Source organism: Myxocyprinus asiaticus, chromosome 14 (assembly GCF_019703515.2).
Source record: "Myxocyprinus asiaticus isolate MX2 ecotype Aquarium Trade chromosome 14, UBuf_Myxa_2, whole genome shotgun sequence".
NCBI classification, from domain to species: domain Eukaryota; kingdom Metazoa; phylum Chordata; class Actinopteri; order Cypriniformes; family Catostomidae; genus Myxocyprinus; species Myxocyprinus asiaticus.
The window spans coordinates 17427134-17448589 of NC_059357.1; the positions used below are offsets into that span (position 1 = coordinate 17427134).

Consider the following 21456-nt stretch of genomic DNA (forward strand, 5'->3'; position numbering starts at 1 on the left):
TCCAGTTTTATTGAAGAAACAAAATTGATTTTGGTAAAAAATTACCGAACAGTGCATGAGGGTTACGCATTTCTAGTTGGCTTACAAAATGACATCAGCTTTAAAGGGAAGAAAGCACCCTTTAAAACAGCCTTTAAAAGCTTTTTAAAACATAACCGATATACAGTTGAAGTCAAAAGTTTACATATACCATAGCCAAATACATTTAAACTCAGTTTTTCACAATTCCTGACATTTAATCGTAGAAAACATTCCCTGTTTTAGGTCAGTTAGGATCACTACTTTATTTTAAGAATGTGAAATGTCAGAATAATAGTAGAGAGAATTATTTATTTCAGCTTTTATATCTTTCATCGCATTCCCAGTGGGTCAGAAGTTTACATACAGTTTGTTAGTATTTTGTAGCATTGCCTTTAAATTGTTTAACTTGGGTCAAATGTTTTGGGTAGCCTTCCACAAGCTTCTTAAAATAAGTTGCTGGAATTCTGGCCCATTCCTCCAGACAGAACTAATGTAACTGAGTCAGGTTTGTAGGCCTCCTTGCTTGCACACGCTTTTTCAGTTCTGCCCACAAATGTTCTCTCGGATTGAGGTCAGGGCTTTGTGATGGCCTATCCAATACCTTGACTCTGTTGTCCTTAACCATTTTGCCACAGCATTGGAGGTATGCTTGGGGTCATTGTCCATTTGGAAGACCATTTGCGACCGAGCTTTAACTTCCTGGCTGATGTCTTGAGATGTTGCTTCAATATATCCTCATAAATTTCCTTCCTCATGATGCCATCTATTTTGTGAATTGCATCAGTCCCTCCTGCAGCAAAGCACCCCCACAACATGATGCTGCCACCCCCATGCTTCACGGTTGGGATGGTGTTCTTCGGCTTGCAAGCCTCACCCTTTTTCCTCCAAACATAACGATGGTCATTATGGCCAAATAGTTCAATATTTGATTCATCAGACCAGAGGACATTTCTCCAAAAAGTAAGATCTCTGTCCCCATGTACACTTGCAAACTGTAGTCTGGCTTTTTTATGGTGTTTTGGATCATTGGCTTCTTCCTTGTTGAGCAGCCTTTCAGGTTATGTCGATATAGGACTCATTTTACTGTGGATATAGATACTTGTCTACCTGTTTCCTCCAGCATCTTCACAAGGTCCTTTGCTGTTGTTCTGGGATTGATTTGCTCTTTTCGCACCAAACAACATTAATTTCTAGGAGACAGAATGTGTCTCCTTCCTGAGTGGTATGATGGCTGATGGTCCCATGGTGTTTATACTTGTGTACTGTTGTTTGTACAGATGAACGTGGTACCTTCAGGCATTTGTAAATTGCTCCCAAGGATGAGCCAGACTTGTGGAGGTCCACACATTTTTTTTTTTTGAGGTCTTGGCTGATTTCTTTTGATTTTCCCATGATGTCAAGCAAAGACGCACTGAGTTTGAAGGTAGGCCTTAAAATACATCCACAGGTATACCTCCAATTCAGTACACCTCCTATCAGAAGCTAATTGGCTAATTGTCTAAAGACTTGACATCATTTTCTGGAATTTTCCAAGCTTCTTAAAGGCACAGTTAACTTAGTGTATGTAAACTTCTGACCCACTGGAATTGTGATATAGTCAGTTAAAAGTGAAACAATCTGTCTGTTAACAATTGTTGGAAAAATTACTCATGTCATACACAAAGTAGATGTCCTAAATGACTTGCCAAAACTATAGTTTGCTAATATTAAATCTGTGGAATGGTTAACAAATGAGTTTTAATGACTTCAACCTAAGTGTATGTAAAATTCACTTCACTTTAGCAACCAACCTGGATTTGGAGAAAGCTAATTGTGTTCTTGGTTTCTGAAAAGAAAGGAAAGGATCAAAATATATTCGCCATGAATGTTGAATCATCTGCCCACACAAAGTAAACAAGGTGTGATTTGCTTACATATTAGTGCTGCTTATGAACATGTCATAAGAAGAGCACACACCCAATCCTCTTGCTTAATCAGGATTATGTTATTACAGTGATTATCAGAGCTTGATTTAGCCAGTTACGATAAGGGATAAGGGATTAATCTATTTGATGTAAAAAAAAAAATAAAAAAAATAAAAATACGTTTTAATGGGGATGGATGGTTATGCTGTTGTTGTTATATTAATAGCTACCCAGAAGAGGATTTTATTTTATTTCTTCCATTGAACACAAAAGGAAATGGTAGACAGAATGACAGCCTCAGTCACCATTCACTTTCTTTACGATAAAACCTATATACTCAAAAAATAGAACCACTGTTAAGAGTTGGAGCACAGGAAACTAATGAACACAATCTGGTACTGTATCTGGCACCAACGTGAATAGGACACATTGCATCAATGATGTTGTTCATTGTATCAATATCCTATATCTCCTTCCTCCACTGTCTCGTTCAGTGTCCATTACAAAGCACTTAGGGCAGATTCAAAGGATAAATTGATAACACAGCAGTCGTAGCTCTTGTAAGGAAGCTTTTTGCAATGAACCCAGTTGAACTACAAGCAAATTAATGAACTCTTAACATTTACTCTTATGCTATTGATTTCTGCTGTTTTGTTTCGCATGTTTAGTATGAAGATGTGAAATGCCAGTTAATGTCAATCTGGTACAAGTAAATAAAAATGAACATCCATATTTTTACACAGGTGACCTTGAGGCTTTGAAGAAGAAGAATTTCACCATGAAGGAGGGCGTGGACTACAGGGTGAAAATCCACTTCAAGGTAAATATAAGATTTCAGGCACAAAATTCCTATTACATTGAAATAAAACTTATTCTTCTTTATATTTTTTATTTTAATTTGATCAATAATAGTTTCAATGCATTTTAATCACCTGTGATCCCACACAGGAGAATCATGCACCTATTTATTTATTTATTTTGAGGGGGCACGAGAGGCAGTCCTGGCATATAAAACATGATATATGGAAAAAATTTGGTTGTCTAGTTGTGCAGATTTCATATAGTGTGCAAGGGGACTCGTTCAAATCCTGACCTAATATATAACTTTTGTTCGACATTTTGATAAATCTTTTTGTGTGCATATCGTTTTGAGGGTGATGATGAGGAATTTTCAGTTGAAAGCACAAAATCTGCTGAAGGTGTGACTGGATTTGAATGACCAAATTTAGACATGTGAATGATGATTTCTGTCACATTTTAGACGGTTTTTTGCCTTATAATTGTGCAACTTAATAATCAAATACAAATACTTTTCTTTGGAAGATGCATTGAAAATCCCCTTGGCTCAAAAATATGAGGGGGCATGCTTCTGATCCCAAGCCTCTGCAGGCTTAGATGTTGTTAGATATGAACACATAGATGTTATTAGATTTTTTTTTTTTAAACATAAGTAGAAGTAGAATGTTTTTTTTGTTGTTTTTTTTTAAAGAATGTTTAGAATTCCTGTTCTCTCCCAAGGGTCTGCAGCACTATAAAAACTCACAGAGACACTCTTTCCCAGGCTAAAATTTCCTAAAAAATAATGCTCTTTAATAAGTATGTGTATACAATTCCTGGTACAAAACAAGCAGAAAGTGGGTTTGTGTATATTTTCATTGTTCCAGAATATGATTGGATATTTTAGAACATTTGTGACCTGCTCCATTATTTGACTCAACAACATATTTGGGATTCTATTTTCGTGAGTGTGCAAAGCGACTGTGCTAAGCGTCTTATCCAGTTTTCATGAGAGCGCTAATTCTAAGTGCAGTTCTCGTGCCAGCGCAAAGCGAAATGGCCATGGGTGGGAGTTTTTACGCTACTGTGGGAGTAGGCATGCAAACTGTGGGTGTATTGTTTGTAAATGAAGTGGAGCAAATTGCCATTTGCTATTTTCCTAAGAATTTGGTCGTTGCGCTTGGACGTTTCAGTACCACCTCTTAACTAAGTGCAAAGTCCAAATTCAGTTCCTGCATTTGCAGTTTGGAGATTTCACTAGAGCAGGTGGTAATAAAGTTCATGTCCAAATTCTGAAAGTACAGAACATTAAATAATGTCCTTGACGATCACTGTTGAAGCCGTTTGTTGAAAGAAAAAATTATGCGATTTGTGTTACATTTTCTAGAGGTCATGGTTTATTTTTTCAGTTATTATTATTATTGTTATGTTGAAGTCACTGTAAAAGGAGAGAGTAAAATATTTGGATTTAGATGGGCCACTTTTATTTAAATTAATGGGAGAAATTAGAATGCTCAACCAAGGAGCTCTGAGAGCCCAAAGGTCAACAGATGTAGAAAGGAAGTCCCGCCTTACAGTTAAAAGAGCCAATCACCTTTTAGATACAAACATCACATGTCAATCAACTCTAGAACGTGCATGCGCATTAGCTATACAAGCCGGGAAAATTGCGTTTTTTAGCGTAATATGAGGTAAAGTATCACAATTTATGATACCAGTATTGTCCGATTTTATTGCTGATTTGAAATATGTTCTTTGATCATAATCTTGACCAACCGTTTTTGAGATTTCGGTCTTTCTCCATTCAAGTAGATAGGAGCTGCACTGGCATGACTGGAAATAGCCTCCCGAGAGCATTCCAAAGATGGCCGACAGTGGACTGACTTGCTAGAAAGACTTTGGTTTTATCCACTTAAGTGAAAATAAAAGTCTAAGCTTTCTAATTATTATGTTTCTAGTCTAAACCATTAGTGAGATGTAATGTTGGCTGAATCTTTCTTTTTTCTTTCTTTTTTTTTCACTTTATTTTAGGGCAGATAACGTCTCTGTTACGTACATAACCTCGGTTCCTTGAGATGAAGGGAATGAGACATTGCATTTATTAACGCATATGGGGAGTGCCTTCTTACACGACCTAGTTGAAACCTCTCTACAATAACAGCAATATTCTAATATTGGCTATGGTGTTTGAGCCCCGCCTGTTTTGACGCGAAGCTGTCCGCTATAAAAGCAGGTGCACAAACACCATTTCCTCAGAATTTCTGACTGAGAACAAGGAGCTTATCGCTCATGCCTTAAGAATCTGAGTCTTGTAGTGCGACTAGCATTCGCAATGCCTTCATCTCAGGGAACCGAGGTTACGTATGTAACCGAGACGTTCCCTTACGACTCTATACTCTTGACATTGCATTTATTAATGCATATGGGGAACAGAATCCCATCACGCCGCACTACACGACATAACCTCCCAGAAAGGAAGCATGATGCCACAGTCTCATGGGACGGCAACCGACATGAGTATGCCGCAGTGAGTGATCCTCGTGTTGGGCCAGTAGGGAAGCATTCAGAATGAATATATGAACTATAGTCATATAGTATGAATTAACTCCTTCATGGACCCAGTCGGGAAGGGAGTTTATTTATAATGTAAGTGCTTGTGACTTATGGTAAATTACAATGGCCTGAATGCAGGCGGTTGTGTAAAAAGATGGGGAGCTCATCCTTAAAGGGAGGAGCATAAGTGTACATATTTGGCCAATGAACTAGCAAGCGCTCTAAACAGAGAGGACTTGTGAAGAGAGAGACGTTACCTCTAGGTTGTAAAACCTTGTGAATGTGTTTTGAGAAGACCGTCCTGCTGCAAAACATATGTCTTGTAAGGACACACCATTCATCCATGCCCATGAGGAGGCCATGTCTCTGGTTGAGTGTGCTTTAACACCAATTGGGAAAGCTGAAGGTGAACCACCTGCGCTCTGAAGGGTGTGGTTAGGACGTTAGGCACATAGCCTTTTCTGGGTTTGACAGTGGCTTTTGAAAGACCAGGACCAAACTCCAGACATGACTTGTCGATTGATAGTGCATGCGGGTCACCGACCCATTTTACTGAGGCCAGAGCCAGCAGTTGTGCGGTTTTAACGGAGAGCATGCGCAAATCAACAGTGTCCAAAGGCTCGTAGAGGGGCCCTGCGAGAGCTTTTAGGACTAAATTTAAGTCCCAAGTCGGGACTGTAGCCGGCCGAGGTGTGCTTAATCATCATAGACGATTAAATCGTCAAGGAACTTTATGATTAAATCATGCTTGCCTATAGTGGTGCCAGCTTCATGTGCATGATATGCAGATATAGTCGCCACATACACTTTGAGCATTGACAGAGTGAGTCCTGCGTCTAATCGCTCTTGATATAAAATATGAGAATTTCATTTATGGAGCATTTTACTGGCCTGTAAAATGGTGTTCATGACTGAATGCGTCAGGTCAGGCACATTTAGCGTGTTCTGTTCAGGGACCACACATGCAGGTTCCACAGCTTGGGCTGGGGATGCCAGATTGTGCCTTGCACCTGAGAGAGGAGATCCCTCCTCAGCAGTATTTCCCATGGCGAGCTGTACGGCATCTCTATCATTTCCGGAAACCATGCCATTTTGGCGCAACCAATAGAATCGTTTCCTTGTCCTCTCGGACTTTGCATATGACAGAGTGAATCAGGCACACCGGGGGAAGCACATACTTGCGTTTCGCCGCCACACGTGTGCCAGCGTGTCATGGCAACATATATATATGCCACTACTGTTGTGTTGTCCGAACGAATCAGAATGTGGTGATTCACAATATCTGTTTTTAGGTGTCGAAAGTCGGGCATCCATTACACACCACGCCCCACATGTGTTGTATACATTTGCGGTCAGCACTTTCTTTCTGATAACTTGACCCAACATAACACCTTGTTGGTAAAGGGTTGGCATGTCCATGGTGCTAGAGCAGCCAGACAGTGTGGAGTTACCACAATGCACAGGAAAATGAAATGACTTCAGTGTTTTTCAGTTTGAACTGAAACAGACACTGAAGAATGGTCTGTACGTGCTCGTTCATGAGGTGCGCATACATGAACTCCTAAAAAGGAGATTTACTGGCTGGGGAAAAGTGTGCTTTTCACCAGTTGACATTAGACCAGATTTTCCATATGCAAAGCAGCAAGTCTTTGTTTGCTCAGTAGTGCCTCTGATTGACTAGTAATAACCAATCGCTGAAGTAATTCAAAACACACACACACACTGTTAATTTTCAATGGGGCGAGCACCGCATCGATACATTTCTTGAACATGTGGGGAGCCAGAGACAGACTAAAATGAAGGACTTAAAATTGATATGCAGTTCCCTCGAACGCAAATATAAAAAGCTGCCTGTAATGCGGTGCAATTGGTACATGAAGTACACGTCCTTCAGATCTATTAATGCAAATCAGTTCCTTTCCTGACAAACAGCAGTGGGGAAAAGGGAACAGTATTGTGTGTCAGGAGCGGTTTTGCTGCGCGGGGGAGTTTGTTCTACCAGCTTGAGGCAGGCACTGATACGGCTGCTTCTGTTTGGGCCATGGCTCTCATGCTGATCTGACGGCAGGATGTTCCTCTCGCACAAGGAACACTTACAGAACAACATCTTTAAAAAGACGCGAACACGTAAGCGACTCTTTTAGATATATAAATATATATTTATATTTTCACACAATATACAATGCACAATATGCAATTACTTTGTAAGCACTGCAGGGAATCAGATTGCTGAGGCCCGTTCATCAGCGAAGCGTTAAGCGGCGAAGCGGAGTGATTTTCACCGGAGCACTGCAGGGGAGTGGAGAGTCTTCTCGTTGCCGTGAAGATTCTGCTCGCTGACTAATATATATTGACAGCGAACGGTAGAGGAATTCTAGACAAGAGATGATCACTGTCTTGAAGGAAGAAATTCTGAGGAAATGGTGTTTGTGCACCTGCTTTAATAGCGGACAGATTCGCACCAAAACAGGCGGGGCTTAAACACCATAGCCAATATTAGAACGTTGGCGTTATTGTAGAGAGGTTTCAACTAGGTCGTGTAAAAAGGCACTCCCCATATGCGTTAATAAACACAATGTCGGGGGCCTGGGTAGCTCAGTGGTAAAGATGCTGGCTACCACCCCTGGAGTTCGCTAGTTCGATTCCCAGGGCGTGTTTAGTGACTCCAGCCAGGTCTCTTAATCTACCAAATTGGCCTGGTTGCTCGCAAGGGTAGAGTCACATGGGGTAACCTCCTCGTGATCGCTATAATGTGGTTCGTTCTCAGTGGGGCGCGTGGTGAGTTGAGCATAGTTGCCGCGGTGGATGGTGTGAAACCTCCACACGCGCTATGTCTCCGTGGCAACACGCTCAACAAGCCACATGATAAGATGCGCGGGTTGACGATCTCGGACGCGGAGGCAACTGGGATTCGTCCTCCACCACCCAGACTGAGGCGAATCACTACGCGACCACAAGGACTTAAAAGCACATTGGGAATTGGATATTCCAAATTGGGAGAAAAAGGGGAAAATAAAAAAAAATTAATAAAATAAACACAATGTCAAGTGTACTGAGTCGTAAGGGAACTCTAAATGTGTTTCTAGGTCAAAGTGACTCAAAATGATGGAGCAGGCTACATTTAATTTCGCCTTATTTAACTGTAACAACTACAACCAATCTATTTAATTGTCAGTCAGACCTGACCAGATCATATTCCTGCAAAATGTTGTTTTACAATCCAGAACAGCTCCAGAACAGAGATCATCTCCAAATCCTATTTCAGTTAATGCCTAAAATACTAAAGTAAAGAAGAATTTCCTTTCTATGGAGCATTATGGAAATTCCCTAAAGGGTACTCGGATGTGAAATGAATTGCTGAAGTCATCTAACAGGACCTCTGGTGGTGATTCTTTGCTGTAACAGGTTAAAATGCCTGAGAATGAAAATGACATTTTCAGTTAATAATATTTATTCCACTTAATCCATCTCTTTCCATTAGGTAAACAGAGACATTGTGTCTGGACTGAAGTATGTGCATCTGACCTACAGGAAAGGATTGAGAGGTAAGTGCATACGTTGTCATGAATTTAAATGTTGGCCTTGGTGCTGGGATACCTTAGAGATAAGGTGTATAGATATCTTTATTTACAGATCTACTGCTTTAATGTTTGTGATCTAAATCAGAGGTTCTCAAATGGTTGTGACCCAAAAATGGGTCACTCGTCTGTTCTGATAGGGTTGTGATGCTAAATGCAAATATTAAAATCTGACTAGCCAACTGCATAGTTATGATAGCAAAATAGGCTTATCAATAGGAAAAATACTTCCTATTTCTTTTGTAGCTGACGTGAAAGGCTGCGCATTCAAACTCTGTCCATTCAATCTGTCCAGTCCATTCAAACTCTGCGTAATAACTTACACTCAAAAAATAAATAAATACATTTTTGCTGCTTGTTCAGTTTACTTAATTAAAATGAACTAAAGCAACACAATACTAGAACATTTTGTCACAACTTGATTTCATTGCGTTCTATCCATATACATTTGTAAAATTGAAGTTTACTTAATCCATTTAAATTGGGACTACATGAATACTTTTTGTGCTGTTAATTTAGCATTGATAAAACTGGGCAGGGGATTTCCATATCCCATCATGCTTTGCATGAGACTCGATAGGGAGAGTAAATGTTAAAATTAAGTGTTATTTTTTGTGTTTTTGTACAAGATGACATGTGTTGAATGTTTTGTTATGTTGAGATTTAGAATTTTCTGTTATGTTGGAGTTTTGGGGATTACCATTATGGTGAAGAGTGGAGCTTGAGCTAATGATGAGGACAGATATCGAACATGAAATTGATTGCTCACTTGGTTGAGCAATTCCTTTGCCAACCATAGCATCATTACTAAACTACACTCTGCAGTGCTTCCAACCAGCATGTACTTAGCATGCTAACATTCACTTCCACTAGCTAGTACATAAAGAAATAAAATGTCTAATTTTGTTGGGTTTACCCAAATGAACTAGGTTCTTTCTACACAGAGTGTTTGTGTTGAAATTACAAAAAAATTTTAAGTTAAGAAAACGTATTCCAAACACGTGGAATCACAGTCTACGAATGATTCAAGTTCAGCCAAAGAGCTATTTTTCGAGTGTATCATTTTAAAATTGATAAGTTGCATGACATGCCCTCATCCTCAAAAACCATGAGCAAAGCTACACAAGGTAAAATAAAGTATAACCCAGACTGCTTTAAATACGGTTTCACTTGCAACAAGAACAAACATGGTGTGCCGACCACACTGTGTTTTATGTGATGGAATATTGATTGCAGAGAGCATGAAACCTTTACAGTTTTAGAGACATTTAGAAACCAAACACTCAAACTATTAAAGGGATAGTTCACCCAAAAAAGGAAAATTATCTCATCATTTACTCACCCTTATGCCATCCCAGATGTGTATGACTTTTTCTCTTCAGCTGAACACAAAGATATGGAGTCCATATGACTCCAGTGGTTTAATCAATGACTTCTGAAGTGATATGATAGGTGTGGATCAGAAACAGGTCAATATTTAAGTCCTTTTTTTACTATAAATTCTCCTCCCTGCCCAGTAGGTGGCGATATGCATGAAGAATGCAAATCGCCCAAAACAAAAGAAAAAGAATGTGAAAGTAAAAGTGGAGATTTATAGTAAAAACATACTTAAATATTGATCTGTTTCTTAACCACACTGATAATATAGCTTCTAAAGAAATGGATTTAACCACTGGAGTCATATGGATTGCTTTTATGCCTGCCTTTATGTGCTTTTTGAACCTTCAAAGTTCTGGCCACCATTCACTTGCATTGTGAGGACCAACAGAGCTGAAATATTCTTTTAAAAATCTTAATTTGTGTTCAGCAGAAGAAATAAAGTCATACACATCTGGGATGGCGTTAGGGTGAGTACATGATGATAGAAATTTATTTTTGGATGAACTATCCCTTTATTATAAACCTATGACAGTTTAACTGCATATTCTGGGGTCGATGCAATTCATGGTAATAGCAATAAATTTCAGTGTTTGATTTTAATGATATTTTTGTACACTTTTGTACGATAAACAATTTTGGTACTGTTTTGGGTCGCCACTTGATGTTCAATATAAAATCTGAATTCTAAAGTAAAACCAGTTGGAAAACACTTATATAAATCAACATTTTACAACTTGTTTGTAGCAGTATCTGGCAAATGTGTTTTATGCATGAGTTTTAGCATGTTGTACTCTGCATATTCATTAGCTTGCAATCACTTTCATTCTTATTTCATGGATTAAAGGAATAGTTCACCCAAAAATGAAAAATCACTCTCTTCATTCACTCACCCTCATGCCATCCCAGATGTGTATGACTTTATTTTTTCTGCTGAACACAAAGATTTTTACAAGAATTTCTCAGCTCTGTAGGTCTGTACAATGGAAGGTGTGGGTGAGAAACCGATCAATATTTAAGCCTTAAGTCTTAATTCTTAATATTTAAGAATTTACTGTAAATCCTCCTCCCGGCCCAGTAGGTAGTGATATGCATGAAGAATGTGAATCAGCAAAAACAAAAGAAGAGCTCTTAGGAGAAAAGAGTGCTTAGGAGAGCTGTTTAAAAGTGGAGATTTCTAATAAAAAAGGACTTAAAATGTATCTGTTTCTCAACCACACCTGTCACATCACTTCTGAAGACATGTATTTAACCGTTAGAGTCGTATGGATTACTTTTATGCTGCCTTTATATGCTTTTTAAGCTTCAAAGTTTGGACCCTGTTGACTTGCATTAAATAGACCAGCAGAGCTGAGATATTCTTCTAGAAATCTTAGTTTGTGTTCAGCAGAAGAAAGAAAGTCATACACATCTGGGATGGCATGTGGGTGAGTGAATGATGAGAGAATTTTCATTTTTGGGTGAACTGTCCCTTTAATGTAAATCTTTACACACACATGGACTCAAGAAAACCCAGGTGATGTTATGTTTCGTTGTTTCTTTGCCTGCAGTGGACAAGTCGGTGTACATGGTTGGCAGCTATGGTCCAAGAGCTGAGGAGCATGAGTTCATGACCCCAGTGGAGGAAGCCCCGAAGGGCATGATCGTCCGGGGAAGCTACCACATCAAATCCTACTTCACAGATGACGACAAGACAGATCACCTGTCCTGGGAGTGGAACCTGAATATTAAGAAAGACTGGGACAGTACAGAGTAAAGAGGCTCTTCCTCTTTCTCCCTCTCCCAGATACATAGCAACATACTGAATTTTTGACAGGAGAGTTAGGTTAGGTAGATATGTGACCGGAGTTGGCTTTGCAATTGATTGATTAATAATTAGTCATATAAAAAATGCAGAAGATATTCTTACATGTTAGGCATAATCAATGGTGAGGACACACAATGACTGGCAGGGTTTTAAAAGCAGCTTAGTACCTTGTATGTAACAACTGTATAACTTAACAGATGAAATTCCTCATGCCTGTACTCTCAGGTTAGTGTACACTGTTGATGTAAATATTACAATGTCTGTATTCTTGCAATGCATCTAAATTTCTTTACACAGCCCAAGATCAGTGCATGCTTGAGTGTCAAGCCATTGTGTCTGCAGTGGCTAATTTCCTGTATTGATGATGTAATCAGCCTGCTGTTAATACAGATATGTGGAAGTGGTTTGTAGTAAGTGTTGCTTGTATTCAGTGGAGCCCATAGTCAAACACTTCCTCATACCCTGAGACGTGAAGTTTAAAATCTCTGTTAATCTCTGTCCAAGTTTCTGTAACACCTTTTAGCTTTGATATTTGATTTTTTGACATTCTAAATTCCAAAATAAATACGTTTTATTGTTTATATGCTTGCTAATACTGTTATCTGTTCATTTCATACATATTTGAATTTCTTTTGAATCACTTTTCCTGTGCTATCATATTCAGATATTATCTATATTATCTATATAGAAATATTACAATAGGTAGTATAGAGTATTCTGAATATTAATCTGTGGAAATTCTAAAATGTTTTGTACAGAATAACATTCCTTTGAGTTAATAAAATAAAGGAATTGTATAATGTGCGTGTGCATTTGGTATGTAATACTTTATGAGGGAGACAAATGCTAAATCATTGTTAACTGTGAGCTGTTTATTAATATGAATAAGTAAAAGAGAGAGCACCCATAAATAGTTAAATGCTTTTATGTTAATTGTCAATTGTTGACAACGGTGTGAAGTCAAAATATGAGTACAAGATGTATTGGATGTTATCCAAAGGAAACCCTAGACATATTTCAAAATATTCCCACGTTGTATATTTTTCTCCAATTCATATTGTGATTGATAATGCAATTGTCGTCATAATTAGATGTTGTCATAGATTTCTTATAGTCTGTGTATGCATGATGCTAAATTTTTTAAAACATGTTATTTAGGGGGTTCATTGTGATGTAATGGGTCTACAGTAAGCAATAATGATTAATGTAAGATTTCATAAGGGCATTTTCTCAGCTGAATGAATAGGTTACTGAAATAGATTCTACAGCTTCTGAATTGTCAAACATTTTCGTCTCGTATTTTTAATAAAGTTTGGCCTGTTGTTATTTGCTTTGTTTCAAATGTAGTTTAGTTCATGTTCCAGTGTAATTAACTTATGTATGACTGTGTTTATCATCAGGTAGCTTACAGTTAAAGGTTATTAATCAAATTTACAATAAAACAACATATGTAGCCTAACAGTAATGGCTGGAAATGACATTTTATTTCTGCAAGCTCCAATGAAAATAAAATTAATACATTTAGGTTACAGGAAAAAAGTTAGGGGACAAATAAAGTTATTTCTTAGTTGTTTTACTTACAGATGATTAACCAGATGTTTAAAATAGGCTACACACATGCATGTTTTATTACTTTGATAATACATTTCTATTTGATACTATTTCTTTTCTGAAGAAGTGCATAAGAACTGCAATAGAATAAATACAGGAAAAAGAAACTCACTTTAGTGTCATAAAAATAAATATAGATATGAAATTTATAATATAGGCTATAACAAATATAAATTATTGTCAGAATATCAAAATAGTCAAAATAAAAGAAATATAATCAGAATATACATTTAAGCGATTGTGTAGCTAGTTGGCCTACTGGATGAGGCTCTTCAATAAAAAAAACAACGTATTGAATTCTGGCTAAGAAATCGAGAAATTTTCTCGTGTATAAAATATTAAAGGGATAGTTCGGCCAAAAATGAAAATTCTCTCATCATTTACTCATGCCACCCCAGATGTGTATGACTTTCTTTCTTCTGCTGAACACAAATTAAGATTTTTAGAAGAATAGCTCTGTAGGTCCTTATTTTACAAGTGAATGGTGGCCAGAAATTTGAAGGTCCAAAAAGCAAATAAAGGCAGCATAAAAGTATTCCAGATGACTCCAGATGATATGATAGGTGTCGGTAAGAAACAGATAAATATTTAAGTCCTTTTTAAATATATATTCTCCTAAATATATGTACAACAAATGTGAATCACCAAAAACAAAAGAAGAAGAATGTGAAAGTGAAAGTGGAGATTTATAGTAAAACAGGACTTAAATATTGACCTGTTTCAGAATCAGAATCAGAATGAGCTTTATTGCCAAGTATGCTTACACATATAAGGAATTTGTCTTGGTGACAGGAGCTTCCAGTACACAACAATACAAAAACAGCAACAAGACTTTAAAAAATAATTACAATGGAATAAAAAATAGATAAATATTGAAAAGAAGTATATATAGAATACACAATAGACAATATATACATACACACACACACACACACACACACACACACACATATATATATATATATATATATATATATATATATATATATATATACACACACACACAGTGGTGTGAAAAAGTGTTTGCCCCCTTACTGATTTCTTATTTTTTTGCATGTTTGTCACACTTAAATGTTTCAGATCATCAAACAAGTTTAAATATTAGTCAAAGATAACACAAGTAAACACAAAATGCAGTTTTTAAATGAAGGTTGTTATTATTAAGGGAAAACAAAATCCAAACCTACATGGCCCTGTGTGAAAAAGTGTTTGCCCCACCTGTTAAAACATAACTTAACTGTGGTTTATCACACCTGAGTTCAATTTCTCTGGCCACACCCAGGCCTGATTACTGCCACAGCTGTTCTCAATCAAGAAATCACTTAAATAGGACCTGCCTGACAAAGTGAAGTAGACCAAAAGATCTTCAAAAGCTAGACATCATGCCGAGATCCAAAGAAATTCAGGAACAAATGAGAAAGAAAGTAAGTAAGTGAGATCTATCAGTCTGGAAAAGGTTATAAAGCCATTTCTAAAGCTTTGGGACTCCAGAGAACCACAGTGTGAGCCATTATCCACAAATGGCGAAAACATGGAACAGTGGTGAACCTTCCCAGGAGTGGCCGGCCGACCAAAATTGCCCCAAGAGCACAGCGACGACTCATCCAAGAGGTCACAAAAGACCCCACAACAACATCCAAAGAACTGCAGGCCTCACTTGCCTCAGTTAAGGTCAGTGTTCATGACTCCACCATAAGAAAGAGACTGGGCAAAAATGGCCTGCATGGCAGAGTTCCAAGATGAAAACCACTGCTGAGCAAAAAGAACATTAAGGCTCGTCTCATTTTTGCCAGAAAACATCTTGATGATCCCCAAGACTTTTGGGAAAATACTCTGTGGACTGACGAGACAAAAACTGAACTTTTTGGAAGGTGTGTGTCCCATTACATCTGGCGTAAAAGTAACACCGCATTTCAGAAAAAGAGCATCATACCAACAGTAAAATATGGTGGTGGTAGTGTGATGGTCTGGGGCTGTTTTGCTGCTTCAGGACCTGGAAGACTTGCTGTGATAAATGGAACCATGAATTCTGCTGTCTACCAAAAAATCCTGAAGGAGAATGTCCGGCCATCTGTTCGTGACCTCAAGCTGAAGCGAACTTGGGTTTGCAGCAGGACAATGATCCAAAACACACCAGCAAGTCCACCTCTGAATGGCTGAAGAAAAACAAAATGAAGACTTTGGAGTGGCCTAGTCAAAGTCCTGACCTGAATCCTATTGAGATGCTGTGGCATGACCTTAAAAAGGCAGTTCATGCTCGAAAACCCTCCAATGTGGCTGAATTACAACAATTCTGCAAAGATGAGTGGGCCAAAATTCCTCCACAGCGCTGTAAAAGACTCATTGCAAGTTATCGCAAACGCTTGATTGCAGTTGTTGCTGCTAAGGGTGGCCCAACCAGTTATTAGGTTTAGGGGGCAATCACTTTTTCACACAGGGCCATGTAGGTTTGGATTTTGTTTTCCCTTAATAATAACAACCTTCATTTAAAAACTGCATTTTGTGTTTACTTGTGTTATCTTTGACTAATATTTAAACTTGTTTGATGATCTGAAACATTTAAGTGTGACAAACATGCAAAAAAATAAGAAATCAGGAAGGGGCAAACACTTTTTCACACCACTGTGTGTGTGTATATATATATATATATATACACACACACACACATACATCCACATATACATACGTGTGTGTGTATATATATATATACACACACAGACACATACATACATATACACACACACATGTATGTATACAGATGTATGTTTCTCACCCACACTTATCATATTACTTCTAAAGATATGGATTTAACCACTGGAGTCGCATGGATTACTTTAATACTGTCTTTTTGTGCTTTTTGGGCCTTTGAATTTCTGGCCATCATTAATTTGCATTGTATGGACCTACAGGGCTGTAATATTCTTCAAAAAAAATAATATATATATATATATTAATTTGTGTTCAGCAGAAGAAAGAAAGTCATTCGCTTCTGGGATGGCATAAAGGTGAGAAAATGATTAAAGAATTTTCCTTTTTGGGTGAACTAAAATTTTATCAAAATATTTACACAGCAAAAAAAAAAAAAAAAAAATACATTCTTAACCACTTTGTTATTACATGAAAATTAAAGAAATACATCTTTCAATGACAAAAATAAATAAATAAATAATTCCCACAACGTGAAGACGCTGACGAATGAAACTTGCCCAATCACAACTGACTACTTTACATACGCTTTGGTGATTTGCTCACGGAATGATTGACGTACTCATCAGCCACACGATTTTACTTTACCTAAGTGATGAAGTGAAGTTTACGTGTAGCCATTTAGCAGTAACGCTTTAGCTGGCGAAATGTCTTCTGTATTAAGGCACGCTATTAAATCCACTTCCTCTGGTAGGTGTGTTTTGCTGTATCAGAAATGTAGCTTTCGAAAACACGTATGCAATTGTTTTTGGACTTTGCATTGACCATGTTTGATTTTCAATGATGTATGCTGTATACATGTATTCATTAAGGAATTAGGACAAAGGTCAGCGGACCTCTAAGAGTATTGAAAGGTTTTCTGTATTTTAAATGCACTCCTGATTTCTTGAATGATTCCCTATTTTACATAAAGCACACTTTAAATATGGCAGACTCTCCATTTTCCCCCTCAACAGCTCTTTCCAGTAGTGGAAGTAAAAAGTAATACAACGTCCTTCAATGAGGGCAGAGTTTTTTTCACCCAAGGAAAATATAACACTATGTGATGTAGTGTAGTAAACTATTGGGCAAATAAATGCAATGCATTAATAACTTGCATTTTGTTTTGTTTTTTAAATAATTGCCATTTTTCTTTCAGGATTCTTATCACTGTTGCCTGGAACCTGCAATCATGGGAAAACATTTGCTTTGCCATACTTTGTATCTAAAAACAGATTTTCATCATCTACAAAAATTAAAGTGGACCTGGACAGCAATAATGGTAAGAATATTGATATATCATGTGCATTGAATAATGGGTTTATTGTATTTAACTTAACATTACTCTAAAATAAGCGTCCTGCTAAACTAAAGGTCTCAATCTTTTCTAAGGTGTTGCTGTAATGCATTTCCAGAGCCCTCCAGTCAACAGTCTCAGTCTGGGCTTTCTGACTGAGTTTGCCATAAGTTTAGAAAAACTTGAGCTGGACAGAAGCTGCAGGGGTGTGATCATAACTTCTGTAAGTGGCCAGAAAGATCTGAAGAAGCCTGCAGTAAGGTTGTTAAATAAGTCCAGTTTAGTTAGTATCTCCCGTATCACTGACAGTGCTTTTTATGTGTTAGACCCAGCCAAAGGTGTTTTCTGCTGGTCTAGATATTCTGGAAATGTATCAAAAGAACCCAGAACATTGTGCAGAATTCTGGAAGGCTGTACAGGAAATGTGGCTTAAGCTTTATGGATCCAACAAGGTCACCATTGCTGCTATCAATGTGAGTGGAATCCCATATTAATCGACCACTAATCTGAATATTCCCCCCAATGTCTGTGGTGGCAATGACCATAGTTTATGGTAAAATTAATCAATGAATGAATGATGCAATTGTTCTGTTTTTAGGGCTCCAGTCCTGCAGGAGGCTGTTTATTGGCTATGTGTTGTGACTACAGAATAATGGCCAATAACCCCCATTATAGCATCGGCCTAAATGAAACACAGCTTGGCATTGTAGCACCTTTTTGGTGAGTAATGCCAATGTTTTCAGAATTCCTGTAATTGATACCACTGTATGGTAGGATGGTTCTGAACAGAGCTTTTATGGACCAGGTTTAAGGACACCATGACAAACACTGTGGGACATAGAGAAACCGAGAAGGGCCTTCAGCTCGGTATGTTGTACAATGCTCCTGAAGCCCTGAAGATTGGTCTGGTGGATCAACTTGTTCCTGAGGATAAAGTTCTCAGCACAGCCACTGAGACCATGACCAAATGGTTGGCCATCCCAGGTAAGAACTAGTAGTAAAAACCTACTCCAAAATATGACATTTCCCTTATCAGATTGAAGAACTGCCTGTTGTCTTTACCGTATTTTGTTTGTACATGAGGAAAATGTACAATGTTTGTTTTTTTGCCCACAGATCATGCCCGTCAGATAAGTAAGTCCATGATGAGAAAACCCACAATAGATAAACTTCTTGCAAACAGAGAAGCCGATACCAAAAACTTTGTCAATTTTATCACCAAAGACTCCATCCAGAAATCTATTGGCTTGTACTTGGAGATGCTGAAGAAGAGGAAGTCTTGATGAGCTGAACGAGTTAAAGTTGCATTAATGTGTGTCTTTGTGCACCTCATTGTGGTCTCTCTTGTATTAAAAGAGGTTATCTTGACAACTTCAGTCTTTGTAAATGAACTTTTTACCTCAAAATGGGATAACATCTCAGTTTTTAACAGCAAAAGCATGATAATTATTTGTGCGAGTAATTTGCTTTTTATTTCTCACCAAGAGTAGGACAGTGTCACATTTTGCCAAATGTTGACAAGAATTAGCCTACTAGTGTAAACAATATCAGTCAAAAGTGTGGACTCCCCTACAGTACTTATTCTTTATTATTATAACTATCATCATCATTTCTCATAATCCACATTTTAGAATAATAGTTAAGTCGTCAAAACCATAAAATAACACAAATGGAAGTATGAGAATTATGTAATGACCAAAAACAGTATAGGACTTGCCATGTATGCTTGTAACTTGTTGGCTGCTTTACCTTGAATATTTTGTCAGTTTTTATAAAAAACTAAATTTTAGTTTTATAAAGAAGTTTATACAAAGGCTCTGTTCATATTTGTCTGCAAAACTAATTTCAAGCATTTTTTAAATCAAAAGATTTTTACAATCATAAAACTAGTCATATGTCCAAACATTTAACTAGTGTATCTGCTGCGAGGGAACAACCTTGATCTTTCACAGAAGCTTGACCTCAACTGGAAAGTGATCACTCACTGCCAGGGCCTAGAAGAGACATGAATGGTTCAGACAGATGAAAACGCTAAACAATATCTCAGTTCTCCTTAGAGCTTCCTACGTTTAATGCTTAGGATAATACCACCAATGAGGCACAGATCGTCCTTATCCAGCTGTGACTCGATACCTGGGCTTGCATCAAGTTAAAGACGTGCAGATCCTGGGGAAAGTCCTCTCATCATGTCAGGGGAGGTGGCCACAATCCTTTTATCAAGAATATGAGTCATTAGTTAATGTGTTTTTTCTTATCCAACTAAATAGCAAGCATCTTGTGATGTCCCCATTACCTATCATAAGGGCAGTTGGTGTTTGTGACAGTTGTGTCTGCACTGTCAGGGATGAGCCAGCTGTAACTCTGGTCTATACGGAGTCTTATTTTCGACCAGTCTGCATTCAAAACAGCTACAGCCAGCATTGAAGTCTCCCATAAGTATGATATTCTGAAATAAAATAAAATGTGACAAATTCCCTAAATCATACTGTTTGCACATTATTAAAATAATCAGTAATGTTCAAATTTATGTAAATTCACTTTTGAATAGCTGTGCATGTGTTGATGGCAATAGACTAGATCATACAGGACAGTATGCCTCAGTGAATAGTTACATTTGTGTTCTAACGTTGTCTGGTATCCAAGATGACATCATGCAGAGCATCAATTTCTTGCACAGCATGGGGATGTATGCTGGGGAATGAGGGCAAAGTTCTGGACAGCTATTAAAAAAGAGTACAGCAGAGGCTTTACGACACAGTATTTTAAAAATATTTTCACTTTATATTTGAACAATGCTGTGATTTCCTCCAATAGTTTTTTACATGAGTGATTTTAGCCATACCTTGGTCTTGATGAGGGGAAAACTTTCTATTTCTTTTGGGCAAATAGTGCATGTGTAGGAGCTGTTAACCTCAGGGAAATGTCCCTTGGATTTAGCATAGGCTGTAAATTGCTGAATGGTGAGTTACCCACTGTGTTACCGCTACCATTCTTAAAATAATTTGAGACCTTCACCTGTATTAGAGGACAACATCACAACAAAGCGTTCTCTGATAAATGTATCAGTCCCACGAGATTTGCATCCATCATCATATTGGAAGCTGTTTGCCGCAGATACAGTCTGATGCCTGATAAGCTCAGAAGTGTAATTATTCTTTTGATATGACACAAAAGTATAAATATACTATTTTATATGACATGTGAGCTACATATTACCTGCAAATAAAGAGATATTGCTCTTTACAAGTACTTCTATCCAGGGGGTCACTCACAATGTACTCATATTTTTATGGAGAGGAACCTCTGATGATAAAAACAGGAATAAAAATTAACCTGACATATTAAATTTTTTTCTTTTGCACTCTTAAAATGGGACTTATGATATGGCTAAGGTATATCTGTTTGTGTATTTTCCAACTTCAAAAAAATAAGTAATCAACAATTGTGTCTCATTGACCAAGATTACATGCACATCATTATGTCTATATTCTGGTTAAGCCTTCATTTTTAAAAAGATTTACGTGCATCAAAGCTATTGTAATCAGCATAATCTTAAAAACAAAGAAATGCATGTTCTTTTCCTGCTATTCTGGAAATACTTGAAATGTTCTTGCCATTTATTATGATGCACTTTAGTAATTTAATCAGTTTGACTTTAATAAGTAGTTCTCACTCATGTCTTTAAAAATAATACACAAGAGTGCAATGAACTGCAAAATGTTGGTCATGACTTTTCTTTTAATGTTTGTAAAATTTAATTTACAAAAAAAAATGTAGTCTCCTCCCTGCTCCAAGTTTCTTCAATAGCGGGTTTTGAACCAGCATTTCCGGGATAGGAGGCAGGTG

The 21456-nt window shown here is 37.5% G+C and overlaps 2 protein-coding genes and 1 long non-coding RNA gene across 4 annotated transcripts in view; 2 read left to right on the plus strand and 1 right to left on the minus strand.

Moving 5' to 3' along the window:
- The window catches only part of LOC127452051 (rho GDP-dissociation inhibitor 2-like), a 41887-nt gene extending 29289 nt beyond the window's left edge, over nucleotides 1-12598 (plus strand). The window contains exons 4-6 of the mRNA XM_051717206.1: nucleotides 2669-2745; nucleotides 8737-8800; nucleotides 11761-12598. Coding sequence (XP_051573166.1) covers nucleotides 2669-2745; nucleotides 8737-8800; nucleotides 11761-11966 — 347 coding nt within the window. The 3' untranslated portion in view covers nucleotides 11967-12598. The remainder of the gene's footprint in view (nucleotides 1-2668; nucleotides 2746-8736; nucleotides 8801-11760) is intronic.
- Nucleotides 12599-16873: 4275 nt separating this feature from the next.
- Nucleotides 16874-19034, plus strand: LOC127452047 (enoyl-CoA delta isomerase 1, mitochondrial-like). Of its 2 annotated transcripts, none has more exons than XM_051717200.1 (7): nucleotides 16874-17024; nucleotides 17473-17595; nucleotides 17706-17833; nucleotides 17937-18083; nucleotides 18209-18330; nucleotides 18416-18594; nucleotides 18727-19034. In XM_051717200.1, exons 1-7 carry the CDS (start codon nucleotides 16982-16984, stop codon nucleotides 18891-18893), a joined length of 909 nt encoding a protein of 302 aa, XP_051573160.1. In that variant the 5' UTR covers nucleotides 16874-16981; the 3' UTR covers nucleotides 18894-19034. The 2 variants fall into 2 exon arrangements, with proteins under 2 accessions (XP_051573160.1, XP_051573161.1); XM_051717201.1 differs by having other exon boundaries at nucleotides 17729-17833.
- A 193-nt stretch (nucleotides 19035-19227) lies between these two features.
- On the minus strand, nucleotides 19228-20686 carry LOC127452054 (uncharacterized). Its single transcript, XR_007899193.1, has 3 exons — nucleotides 20223-20686; nucleotides 19904-20056; nucleotides 19228-19820 (listed from the first exon to the last, which is right to left on the minus strand). It is a non-coding gene; the product is annotated as an uncharacterized LOC127452054 (long non-coding RNA).
- Nucleotides 20687-21456: the final 770 nt, after the last annotated feature.